Source organism: Lotus japonicus, chromosome 1 (assembly GCF_012489685.1).
Source record: "Lotus japonicus ecotype B-129 chromosome 1, LjGifu_v1.2".
Taxonomy (NCBI): Eukaryota; Viridiplantae; Streptophyta; class Magnoliopsida; order Fabales; family Fabaceae; genus Lotus; species Lotus japonicus.
The window spans coordinates 73,887,322-73,900,804 of NC_080041.1; the positions used below are offsets into that span (position 1 = coordinate 73,887,322).

The 13,483-nt window shown below is 35.7% G+C and overlaps 1 protein-coding gene across 1 annotated transcript; it reads left to right on the forward strand.

Annotated features, from left to right (window-relative positions):
• The first annotated feature begins 1,467 nt into the window (after positions 1-1,467).
• Positions 1,468-2,202, forward strand: LOC130745699 (uncharacterized). Its single transcript, XM_057598066.1, has one exon. The coding sequence runs from the start codon at positions 1,468-1,470 to the stop codon at positions 2,200-2,202; it is 735 nt and encodes a 244-aa protein (XP_057454049.1).
• The last annotated feature ends 11,281 nt before the right edge of the window (positions 2,203-13,483 follow it).

Consider the following 13,483-nt stretch of genomic DNA (forward strand, 5'->3'; position numbering starts at 1 on the left):
TTTAAGTGTAGGTTGGGAAAAAAACATGCAATTTCTGAGCTAAGTTATCCCTAACATGCCATCTATGAGATTAAAATGGTACCTTTCTTTGTTGATAGTCTTGTGAGAGATGTCAGAACAATGAGGAATACTGAAGATGGTCGATCCACCTCTCCACTGGTAGCAGCCATCGAAGAAGCTTACTACTCTCAAAGTTATTCCTATCTTATGCCTCTGACTTTTAAAAGAAATTATCCAACATCAAGCCAAACTAGTTTCAACAAGCATCATGGGCAGCCAGTAAAAGGAGAACACATCCATGAACACAAATTAGCAGATAACAGTTTCAATCTCATGAGGTAACACCAGTATGTCAACCTTACCCATAGGAATTGGTCCTTCCCCAGCATATGATTAACACGAAGTTCAAGCTGCCAAAAGAAAACCACACAAATTTCAGTCTCCTGTAGGATAGGATGACGGTTAATACATATCAGAATTACCAATACAGAATAGTAAGAGAGGGAAAAGAAAAAGTCTGGTATGGAAGTTCGAATCAGTGATTAAGTATGAATTTTCCACCCTTTTTAAATGCTTTACATTTAAAATATGTTGATCAATGTGGATTGTGAGGTACTAATATGCTCTGCCGGATGCTAACAAACTAGAAGAAGTAAATCAATGACTGTGTATGAAGGTAGATCAATAAGTAAGTATGCTAATTTGTAGAGCTAAACATGGTATCCTACTTCTGTTGATACAATACAATTCTAACATGGCCCGTTTCAGGAGCAGGAGGAAAGGTTACCCGATTTAAGACAGCAAAAGTACTGCAGCATTGCATTGAAGCAAAAAAGTTATTAGACTTTTTCCTATAAACATAAAATTCAGAAAAATGAAAAAGGCCTTTGGTATCTCATAGTTAGCAAGTTCTAAATAAATTTGAGGTCATTCAGAAAGTAACACAATTGATAAGTAAAATTCACCAAAAGTAAAATTTACTAACACATAGCATGCCAATAAACTATCATATATGTGGACAGGACTCGCCAAAGAGGTATCTGGCGAGTCCCATAGTCAAAGGGTCACGGCAGGGCGAGTGTGCTCGTGCGTGCTTAGGTGTAGGAATTAGACTGCTAGGTATTGGGCTAGTAGCCTGGCCCATGAAAACATAGCTGAGGCCCATGTGTAATAGATTAGGGTTGATGTAATTGCCCCACTATAAAAGGCAACAGACTTCATTGAATAAAGAGGTTCTCATTTTCTATCAGCTTTTATTGTGTTTACGGCTCAAAACCCTAGACTATAAACCCTTCGTTTCCGGGGCTTGTGGCCGTGTAAGAACACTTTTTGGCGCCCACCGTGGGGCCGACGAGAAGATCATCAGTCCCACTAACTTGAGAGCTGGTTGGATTTACCAGGAGAGCGGTTGCGACGAGATTGACGACGAACCAGAGTGAAGAACCTCCCCCGGTAAGAGAGCCAACGATGGCGGCAGATGGAGGAGGAAACCCAGGTTTAACGGAGATATTGGAGAGGCTGAAAACTATGCAAAGAGCTAATGAGGCTTTGCAAACTCAGGTCGCGGAGTTAACGCGTGGCAAGTTGGATCATCAAGGATCTGATCGTCACACCACGGCGGCGGTCGTCAATTTCCAACCCTTTTCTGATGAGATCGTGGCGGAGGAGATCCCCGAACAGGTTAAGACACTCGTTTTGGATCCTTATTCTGGAGCCACAGATCCGAAGGAGCATCTGGTTTACTTCAACACACGGATGGTAATCGCTGGGGTGAATGATGCGGTCAAGTATAAGCTTCTCCCCTCCACGTTCAAGAAATCTGCCATGATGTGGTTCACCACCCTTCCCCCAGGATCAATCGCAGATTTCACGGAGTTCTCGACGCGATTCTTGTCTCAATTCTCGGCGAGTAGATCAGAGCAAGCCACAATAGCAGCTTTGCTGGCAGTGAATCAGCGGGAGAATGAATCGATCAAGAGCTACATGACACGATTCAATGACTTATCAGTACACTTGGAGGACTCAGTGCCATCGGTCTGCGTGGCAACTTTCAAGAATGGACTTAGGGAAGGACCTTTGAATGGAAATTTGACGAGGCATCCAGCGACCTCCATGGCAGAGATTAGGGCGCGAGCTCGAAGTTATATCCTCGAGGAGGAGGGCAACCGTCAGAAGCAGAAGATGGATGGTTCCTCATCTTAGAAGGGGGCGACACATTCAGGACCCGTCAAATTCAACCAACCCAAACCGAATCGCCCAGCCCCATATCAGGCGCGACCCTCCGGAGGACCAAGCATGCCAAAGCCTTTGAAAGTGGTGAACGCGATGGAAAATCCCAAGGAAGCAAGAGTTAACAGTTCAGGGACAGCGCAAGGCGGGATCACGTTGAACGCGCCGGTGTCGGATATCCTAAAGGAGGCGACTCGTTTGAAGTTAATATCATTCCCTAAAGAGCGGACTAGGCCGCCGGTAAATGATGATCCAGACAAGTGGTGCGAGTACCACAGGATGAATGGGCATATGACTGAATAATGCTGGACACTGAGACATGAGATTGAGCGCTTGATTAAGAAGGGCTATTCGCTAGAATTTGTGGCTGATACAGAAACAAACAATGAAGTCGCTCCGGTGGAAGAAGTAGATTCTGACCTCGACGTTCCACTAGGGCGGGTATGCAGTATTTCAGGGGGATTCAGTGGTGGAGGCGAAACTACATCCGCGCGGAAGAGGTACTGGCGTATGGTCAACTCGGTGCACGTAGGACAACATGGCTTTGATCATCCACCCATCATTTTCACAAAGAAAGACTTCGAGGGAATAGCCCCACATGAGGACGATCCGATAGTGGTTTTGTTGGAGGTTATGACACAGAGCGAGTTCTTCTTGATCAAGGAAGCTCTGCAGACGTCATTTACGGAGATGCATTTGAAAAGTTGAAGTTGGATCCTGCCAACCTAAAGCCTTACAGTGGAAGCTTAGTGGGTTTTGCGGGTGAGAAGGTGGCTGCCAGGGGACGGCTGGAGCTAGAAACCATTTTCGGGCGTGGCGAGAACGTGAAGAGGGTCCAAGTTAAATACTTAGTTCTTTCCTGTGTTACGTCTTTCAATGTGATTATAGGGCGAAGGACCCTGAACAAGGTAGCAACTTGCAACTCAACGGCGCATTTGACAGTTAAGTACCCACTTATCACTGGGAAGGTAGGAGTGCTCAAGGTTGACCAAGCAGCTGCGAGGAGGTGTTATGAAAAAAGTCTAGAGCTTTATAGCATCTTCGGAGAGAGAGGGGCCAAGGAGGGCTACCGTGTATTTGAGATTGGTAATGATGCTGACCCATTCATAGACCCTAGAGATGACTTGAGAGATGAAGCCGCGCAGCCAGTAGAGTCACTCAAAGATCTGCACGTAGCGGGACGTGTACTTAAAGTTGGGACCTCCCTTAGCGAGTCCCAGAAGGCCCGACTAGGAAAGCTTCTTAGCGAGAACTTGGATTTATTTGCTTGGTCAGTTAAAGATGTACCTGGAATCGACCCAAATTTCATTTGCCACCAACTCGTTGTGAAGCAGGGTGCGAAGGTGAGTTAGGGTTCAGGAGATGAGTTTCGAAATCGCGAAAAAGAAGATGAGTTTCAGAGCAAGAGAAGATGTGTGAACTGTGAACGTGAATGAGACGCGAAGCGAGAGAAATAGGGTTCACTTGACCCCTTTTGATTTTAAAAACAAAATTAATTAACTTGCGGCGCCTTCCCCAACTACCCCTGATTAAACCGCCGCAAAATACTTAAGAACCGCCATAAATTGAAAAGACACCGGTGCTAATTGACTCAAACTGCGGCGCTTGGCTAAAACGCCACCAGGGATGCCGCAGTGTTACACTGTGCGGCGGTTTTCCTGGAACCGCCGCAGAATGTCCGCCTCTAAATGCTGTTTTTCTTGTAGTGGAAGGAGATATCAAAGGAAAAAAAGGAAAAAAAGGAGAGGACCACCTACCTAAGTATACCAGGAAATTAGAATACTACAGGGACAAGGAGCTGTGCCACAAAATAAAAGCACCCATCTACAAGAAAGCCAAAGTGGGGCAAAAAAACCAAAACAGTCTTCCCTGCCCCAGTGCCGTCATGAGTTTTGCATAACCACATCAGTAAAAACGGTCCAGAAAATCAATCCCCTGCCACACCAAAACCGGCCTCTCAAGGTGGTGGTGTTGGGTGAGGGGGAGGGAGGTGTGTTCGGTGGTGGGGGTTTGGGAGGTGATGGTGGTTTTGGTGGGAGAGGAAGAAGAAGGATGAAGATAAAGGATGAAGATGAAGGACATTTCTGGGTTTTGAAGATAAAGAAGATGGAGAGGTTTTGGAGATTAAGATATGAATTTCTAGGTTTTGAAATAATTATGAGGGGAGAAGGATGTAATTTGATGGAAGAAATTTTTAGGGACCGAAATAGATGTAAAAAAATTCACATAGAACCATTTTAGATTAAAAATAAAATTTCAAAGGACTAAAATCTTTATATTTTTTTCGGGTACCATTTTATATTTATGGGTATAAGTTAGGGACCAAAAACATATTTAATCATAAATAAATTAATAAATAAAATATTAAAATATTAACTAGTTATCTTGAATGTGATTGGATCACATAGATCATGAGTTATTTAACCCAAATATTACTATGGGTGATTTAGACAACCTCGTTTAATAAATAATTATATACATGACAATATACATAATTTTTACACAAACATTTAATTACATTACCACGTCTTTAATATTATAATTAAATTTAAAAAATTGAAAGAAAAATATGAAATGAACATTTATGTAAAACAGTTTATATACTATTATCGTGTGTGTATATATATACATATATATGTTTGTATATATATTCTTGATTACAATATTTCACAGTTGGTAGTTGTGAGATTACTCTTTCATTCCACAGTTAGTTCACTAAGCCGTATGAATTGATCAATGAGTTTTTTGCATTCAGCGTATACACTCAAATTATTTCTTTATTTATAAATATTACTAGTGTTTTTTACCCGTGCTTTGCACGGAGAATATTTCTATTATATTTTTTTTTTGGTACATCGAAAAGTTAAATTGCACCCGCCAGGATTCGATCCCTGGACCTCCCCTTACCCAACCCATATGTCCCCCAACTCCTACCACTTAAGCTATCCTACGGGGAATATTTTTATTGTATTTGATACATCAATCGATATATTAATTATTAAAAGTATAAAAAACAATAAATGAAATAGAAGAGTCAGGAATTATGAGTAAAGTGAATAAAAAATCTTAAATTGAAACCCGTGTTGCACGGCGGAATTTAGTATTGCATTGATTATATCAGTCAAATTATTGTCTATAAACATAACAAAAGAATTGAAAGAAATCTCAAGCTTTCTTCGATGACTCAACTACTAATATGGAGTAACGTTTTTCTTGTCTCCTCTCCTGGCCGCTACCTTTACACGTATTAACCCACTGACAGATTTTACCCTGCATTAGAGCAAGACGTACATAACTAAACCATGTTTATTGTCATAAATACATATGTGTTCTATATCCTTGTTCTCTTTAAATGATTATGGAAAATGAAGTACAAACACATAAATTAAAAATATTTCTTGCAGCATTTTGAAAGAACTCTCGAAACATCAATATAAATATATATTATAAAAGAGTAAGGACTGTGAGGTGTCAACTCTGGTGCAATCAGCTTTTAGGTTCATTCTCTCAGCTCATTCTACACATCCTTAGTGTTCTCTAGTATGTAACGCCACATCCACATTTATCTTAACTCTCAAAATTATGTACAATCACAAATACACACAAGCCTTCGTCTTTCTCTGCATTCCCATGGAAATAATCTGTCTGTTCTTAACCTCGATCATTATCTTCTTCTCTTCCTCTATCAGACATCACATACCTAGTTTTGCTTTCTCCACAAAACTTGTCAGTGAAAACCTACCTTTTCTTAATTTCTTGCAACAAACCTGCAAATAAAGTTAAAAGAAACCAACAAAAAATGAGTTTATCCAAATTCACTTGCTATTCAACCTTAGTGGGAGAAATTATAATCTAAATCTCACCAAAACTTTTGAAATAAAACCTTATAAACACATACGGGTTGGAACCTTTCGCTAACCAGTAGCTTTGTTTTTTGATAGTATCATAGAAAGTTAACGCTAGCAGATTCAGAAATAGGTGTTTGTTTTAGCTACATTTTGTTGATTTTGTCTCTGTTTTGGTTCATTTGGACCTTTCTTTTCTTTTCCTTGTTCTTGCTCCTTGTATATACCATGGGTTGAGGTACCCCTAGTACCTCTTTAATACAATTTTGCTTACAAATAAAAACCTGTTTAAACCCAAAATTCTAACAATCACTTTGGAGTTGTTAAGCAATTGCACTCCAATTCATTCGCAACATCAGTAAATTCTTCAGCAAGTACTTCTTTCCAAGTTATTCCATTATGTTTGACATCACACAGAACCATCATCTTCCACATTTACCATAAATATTCCAGAACCATAATAGAAAGCTGTTAAAAGGTGACTTCTAATTATAAATAAATAAGTGGAATGTTCTTAAGCTTGACGGAAGCCCACAAATTTTTTTAAAATGATTGAGATATTTAGATTTATATTGACTCAATACTTAAAATATTTCCAAATAAAATAAACAACTAACTTTGAGTAGTACATCACTTCCAGTAATATAACCAAAATTCTGCATCAGAAAATAGAAAATAGACTTCGTAAGTAACTTCAAATTTAGGTATTGGGATCAGTGACCACAATCTTCTCAGCAGCTTCACAGATCTGATTGAGCTTGGCCTCAAATATACCTATGAAAATATAGCAAAATTAAGTTAGAGATAGAATATAAGAGAAATTCTAAGTCTCTATATATAAACATACATTCCTGTAAAAAATCTTCAAGCCTTCATTCCAAGCTCAGTAGAGTCACCACCTGTGAAAATGGAAAGCAGACGGATTATTTTTCTGGATTGAAGTTGCTTGGAAACAAAGTTAACATAATAGGTGATTTACAATAGACCGAAAAGTTGATCCGCTTGACACGCATTCCTTATAATGGGACTATAACTGTGGAATGCTGATGCAAATAGACTTAAGTGACTGAAATCTTAAAGTTTCCTTCCCTCTCTTCAAAGTCCCTTCCCTTTGTCCAAAGTCGAAACTAAACACCCTAGTGCCCTTTAGTTGACAACTTAACCTACCTAAAAAATCAATAATGTGAAAAGTTTTTTTAATTCAAATATATATACCTAATGGCAGCTAGTATTGTTCATAAAGAAAGACTATGTGACTAATGGTCTACCTGTAATAATTGCCATGCACTCTTTTTGTCGACATTACATGTAAACTATTCTATGCTCATAATTGGAAAATATTTAAACTATTCTATGCCAAAAGCTTGTATACAACTCCTCTAACTGTATGTATTTACTTTCTAAACCCATTGGATTTGGGTATAATAACTTTAGTCCCTCTTGTGTATAAGAAGCTAAATAATAACCTCTTCCCATTTTCAGAGCTATCTAGATTTAATGCAATCTTTTAAAGGATCATAGAACACCTAATTTCCAAATTCAATCATACAATAATTTAGTAGCATGTTTAGTTCAACCTCTATTTTTCAAAATGAATTCTAAAACACAACTTATTTGGAATATCTCATACCCAGAATCGACTTACAAAACCAATTGTAGAAAATTTCCAAACACACAATAGCAAAACTAAAACTGATTTAAGAGAATGAGTATTGTATAATGATATATACTTTATTGAGGAATCATGCAAGGTTGTGGACTCAGGAAGGAAGCTGAATCACTCTTGAAAATTTGAAAAAGTTCTTTTGTTACATGTCTTTTACCAACCATGGACCCTTGTAATTTGTTGCCACAAAGAATTTCTTTCCAAAGATCGGTCTAGCATGGCATATTACAAAATTTATAAATTAGTTCTTCACAATGTGTCTTGCATGACAAACATACTATGCCTTAAAAATGCATTTCAAGTTTCAACCACAAAGAGATATCTCTTCTGATCTGTGCTATAAAAAAATCTATTTGAGGTTTCAGTTTTTCCCTTTTAGAATATAGATTAATATAAACATATAAAATTATAAAAATATAAAAATAATGAATTAACGTTAGCACTCACTTAGTTTTGTCTAAGTTGTTCTGATAATGGTAGGTATTATGTTGCAAAGAAAATACAGAATATCCAATTCAGATGTGTTGTAGCCTAATTTTGCAATACAAGGAAACTTTCTTGTAGTGAAAAAACACCATTTTTACAGTGAAGAAATATATAGATGGTTTTTAAACTAAACCAACTATACCCTTAACTTGATAGACAAAGTAAAGAGATTCATACAAATATATTGAGATTAAGTTACTCACAGCATTAAACTTTGTCATCCATTTTTCATAGCTAGCCTTGACAACCTAATTGATTTAACATTTCTCTTTGAAATCCAAGGCAGTAAAGCTCTTTAGTTGACATAATCCTGAAGGGAACCCACAGCCTGTTAATATGATAGTAGATAGTAAACTCGTAAGTTAGTTCGCTAGATAATATATACCTTATTGAGGAGTCATGCAAGGGTGCGGGATCTGAACCCTCCATACTATCAATATCTTTTCTGGCACAACAGCGTTCATCATATCGCCAGATGCAAGGTGACCCATAATTTCAGCAACCTATTTCCCAAAACAGCGCATTCCAGAGTCCAGACGAACACTTATGAAGGAAATTCAGAGGTCAAATTGATAAAATGACAAAAATTAAAAGAAATCATCATAATTAATACTGACATACCCTTCTTGGCATCCTTCAATAGTATTCTTCTGCATAACAACATCTTTCTCAAACTCCTGTTTTCCACCTACTCCAGTCAAAATACCAATTACATATGCATTGATAATAAAACACCATTAGACAACTGTATATCGGGGAGCATACAAACTTGGTATAAACCTCAGTTAATAATCAACTATAAAATAAAAGACCCATAATTTAAGATAGAATAAAATAAATCTAAAATCAATCTAAAATAAAATAAAAGACCCACACCTAAAATCAAGAAATAAACAACCTAAATCCTAATCAAATCTAAAATTTAAAAAGGTATTAATTTAAGATAGATAAAAACTACCAAAATCTAGCAAATCACAATAAAACTCATAAAATCCTGAATTAAATAAAAATTCGAAAATTCAATAAAAATACCTTAAAAATTAATTAATACTCTAAAAATAAATCAAAAAGAAGGTTAGTGGACTGTGGTAACGACACATGGAACATAATGTATTAGGAGTTGACACGTGGATCATAATGCATTTGGAGTTGACACATCACCAATTTGCTCTTCTAACCCTTGTTTTTTTTCTAATATATATTGATATTGTGGATCATGAAAATGAATAAAAGGAGAAATCACGGGATTCTTGTAAATATGTAGTAAATTATGCTTGAGACTTTTCCTAATTTAAAGAGATAATGAAAACGGTTTCAAGATTTGTTTTGGAAATAAATTTAGTAAGGAGTAATCTAGGTAAATCTTAGACAATTAGGGCAAATCTTTTAAAAATCGGTTTCAAGATAAAATAACACAACATAGGAGAAGCTATCTAATGGAATGACACGTGGAATTTTTTTTATGAGAATTAAACTGAGAATGACACGTCACTAAGAATTAACGTGAGAATGACACGTCACTAAATCAGTCTGATGGAAGTTCTTCTTTTCTAATATATATTGATATTGATATTGATTATAAAAAAGAGTTATGCATCCAAAATTTCATAAAACCAAAGATAATTTGTGTGATCCTCAAAGATTCTCTATTGCCGGATTTACACTAAATACGAAAACTAATGTATCTAAGTACAAAATATTCTCTTTTATTTCTAGGAATTGTACAAAAAGAAATATGAGGATTCCATGCAAACGATGAATTCCATATATAATTCCAATGTTCATCTATGTGGGATTTTCAGCTGCGAAGGTTGCAAGTTAGAAGTAAATAATTCTAGTCACTATCTATATAGAAGAGCGATATTGATGGGAGGGAGAGATTTCTTCAGCCAAATAGATAGGATAGATTTCTACAGCTGTTTGTCTCCCAATGTTGGAGATGTATGTATTTATCTTTTTTTTATTTTTTATTACAGTAATGTATTTATCTTTTATAATGGGTTAGAACACCTTTTGTGCTCCTCATTTATTCATTTTGCTTATAAAAAAAGAAGGGAGAATTAAACTTAGGGCTGGGGAAGAAAGGGAGAAAAAGACATGGACGACTAGGAAAGAAAGGGGTCGAGGGTTCGAAAATTAGGGTTTGGAAGCTATTTTCAATGTAATTTGAAACTCATACATTGTTTAATTAATTTGGGTTTTAATTAACTACACGTCAAAAAATATTAGGGATTAGGGTTGTAAACCAATTACTAATCTGACATGGAAAAAAGGTTTCGAAAAAAAAATGACAAGTTTCACCGGACACATAAGCGGGTTCGCTTAAGCTATATCTCTGAGGGACTGCTTATAAAATAAATCTCTGAGGGGACTAATTGAAAGTGGAATATTTCTCAAAATGTCGGAATTCTTTTACAACTTTACTCCTCCGACAGACTGAAACTAAAATTCGCTACATTTACAACAACTAAAAACATATATTTAACCAAAAAATTTATTACCATTAAGTAATTAGAGTTTTTGCTACAAAGATTTATTGCATAATTTTATTTATCGATCTATTATTCTTGCTCCTAAACCTACAATATAATTAATTTTATTATGTCTTTTTAACAAAGACTAATTAATTTTTGTAATATTATTTTCTATAATTATATATATTTAATTTCATGTATTTTTAATTCAAGAATGATTCTTTTAAAAAATTCTCCTTTCGATTATATATTAATGAGACAAAGCTATGTTTGTGGGGTTAATTCAACTTTTTTTTAGTTAAAAGATAGTGTTTAAGAAATATTGAAAAATACTCCATTCTTTTTTGGCTTAAAGTGGTCAAATAGAAGAAGCGGAGCAAGCCATGTAGAAGCAGCAGAGCAAGCCAGACATAGAGCCCATATTTGAGGATTGCAAATTCTTAGCACAAGCCTTTAAGTCCATTTCTTTCTCTCATGTGAATAGGCAGGCTAATAATTCAGCTCATGTAATAGCTTCCCTAGCTTCTAATTATCCTTCATATTTGGTGGGATAATCCCCCTGCAACAGTTGCAGAAGCTATATTTGTAGATGCTTATTCCACTATTCAATGAAATTGCTGTATTGATAATTAAAAAAAAGTGGTCAAGCTTGTTTTAAAATGAGCAAGCATTACCTTGCAATTTTTTTGGGGTTTACTGCTTAAAAACCCTAAGGTCATGGGTGAAAGGTTGAGTATGATAGGTCTTTTTCTCCAATGGTGGTTTAGAAAGATTGGAGAAAGAAATAGTGAAGAACGAACTCCTTATTTTGAGTCTGCTTGGGCTACACAGTTGGTGATACCATGCGATCTCCTTGTGTTGTGCGGTTGTGATACTATATGTAGGAGGAGAATTAATTTTGTTATATATTAAGGGTACAAAACCCTAATTCAATGATGAGATTTACCAAGCCAAATAGAAGAGACTTTGGTTTTGAATGTTTTAAGCAAAACCATTTTGAGTAACCCCACAAAGTCTAACTCATTAAACACATAGACATATGATAATTTTTCTTAAAAGAATCATCAATGAATTTAAATTAAATAAAACTAAATACATATAATAGAAAAAATTTGTATCACAAAAAATAATACCCCTTATTAAAAAGATAGAATATAATTATTGTAGGTAGATGACCAAGAGTCAGAGATCGATAAATAAAATTATGTAAGGGAGAAATGATGACAAAACAAAAACCAACCTCTTTCAAAAAGAATTGTAATGTTACACTAAAATAAATGTCTAACAACTACAACAAGCACAATATTCCTACATCCTACATCTCACCTTCACGTTAATTATCAACGTAACATTTGCAAGGTATTGCTTGGTCATCTTAAAAACACGTTTGGTCAAACAACATTGGAAAATAAGTCCAAGATGAGTCTCACATATACATTTGAGGCCACTTATATCACAAATCATTACATGTTTAAATGCCTAATCACTAGAAAGGATAGGTACAAGATAAGTCAAAGCATCATACCATAAAGAGATCCATTACTATCAAGCAAAATAGTAATGAGAAGATCCATGTCTCTCCTTTGCCGTTTTTTCTTGGCATCATGGTACTGAGTTTTCATAACCTTCTCCACTTGATCGGGTCAAGCGCTCTGCAATCATACATTTAATCCACAGTGCTCGACATGATTATAGAGCGCTCGACCCGATCAAGTGGAGAAAGTTCTGAAAACTCAGTATCATGATGCCAAGAATAAACTGCAAGGAAGGGACCTGATCTTCTCATTGCTATTTTGCCCGATAATAACAACTCTCTATATTGTATGATGCTTTGAATGATCTTTTTATCTTCTCTTTCTAATGATCAGGTATCCAAACATAAAATGATATATTATGCAAGTGACGTCTAACGCATATGTGGGATTGATCTTGGGCATATTTTCCAATGTTGTTTGACCAAACATGTTTTTAAGATGAGCAAGCAGTACCTTGCAAATGTTGTGTTGATAATTAAAGTGAAGGTGAGAGGTAGGATGTAGGAACATTGTGCTTGTTGTAGTTGTTAGACATTTTTTAGTGTAACATTACAATTCTTTTTGAAAGTAGTTGTTTTCTATTTTGTCATCATTTCTCCCTTACATAATTTTATTTATCGATCTATGACTCTTGGTCATCAACCTACAATAATATTTTAATTATGTCTTTTCTAATATGGAGTAATTATTTTTTTTGATATTAAAATTTTCTATAATTATATGCATTTAGTTTTATGTACATTTAATTCATTGATGATTTTTCAATAAAATTCTTCTTTAACTGCTTATTTAATGAGTTTGATTTTGTGTGGTTAATTTAGAGTTTATTTGTGAAACAATTTTTTTCTCAAAAACATAAAAAAACTAAAGTTTCAGTTTTCTCTCATCTTTCTCAATTTTCTGAAAACCCATATAGGACGAGAGATCGAAAACAAAAATCACTCACATACAACAAAAAATAGTGGAAATTTTCCAGAGAAAGTTGTTGGGGGCGGTTCTCAGTGAACTTTCTAAGATCTGAATTATGCAAACATTCACCTGGTAATCAGCCACATGCAACGGGAAAAAGAGATGAGAAATAAGTGAGATGAAAGGGGTAATAAAGCTAAAAGGGAAAACATATATATAGAATGAGAGATCGAAAACAAAAATCACTCACATACAACCAAAAAGAGCAGAAATTTACCAGAGAAAGTTTTTGGGGGCGGTTATCAGTGAACTTTTAAATATCTGGATTATGCAAACATT

Excerpts from the sequence above, each read along its gene's own strand:
- LOC130745699 (XM_057598066.1), top strand. The coding sequence starts at position 1,468 with ATGGCGGCAGATGGAGGAGGAAACCCAGGTTTAACGGAGATATTGGAG.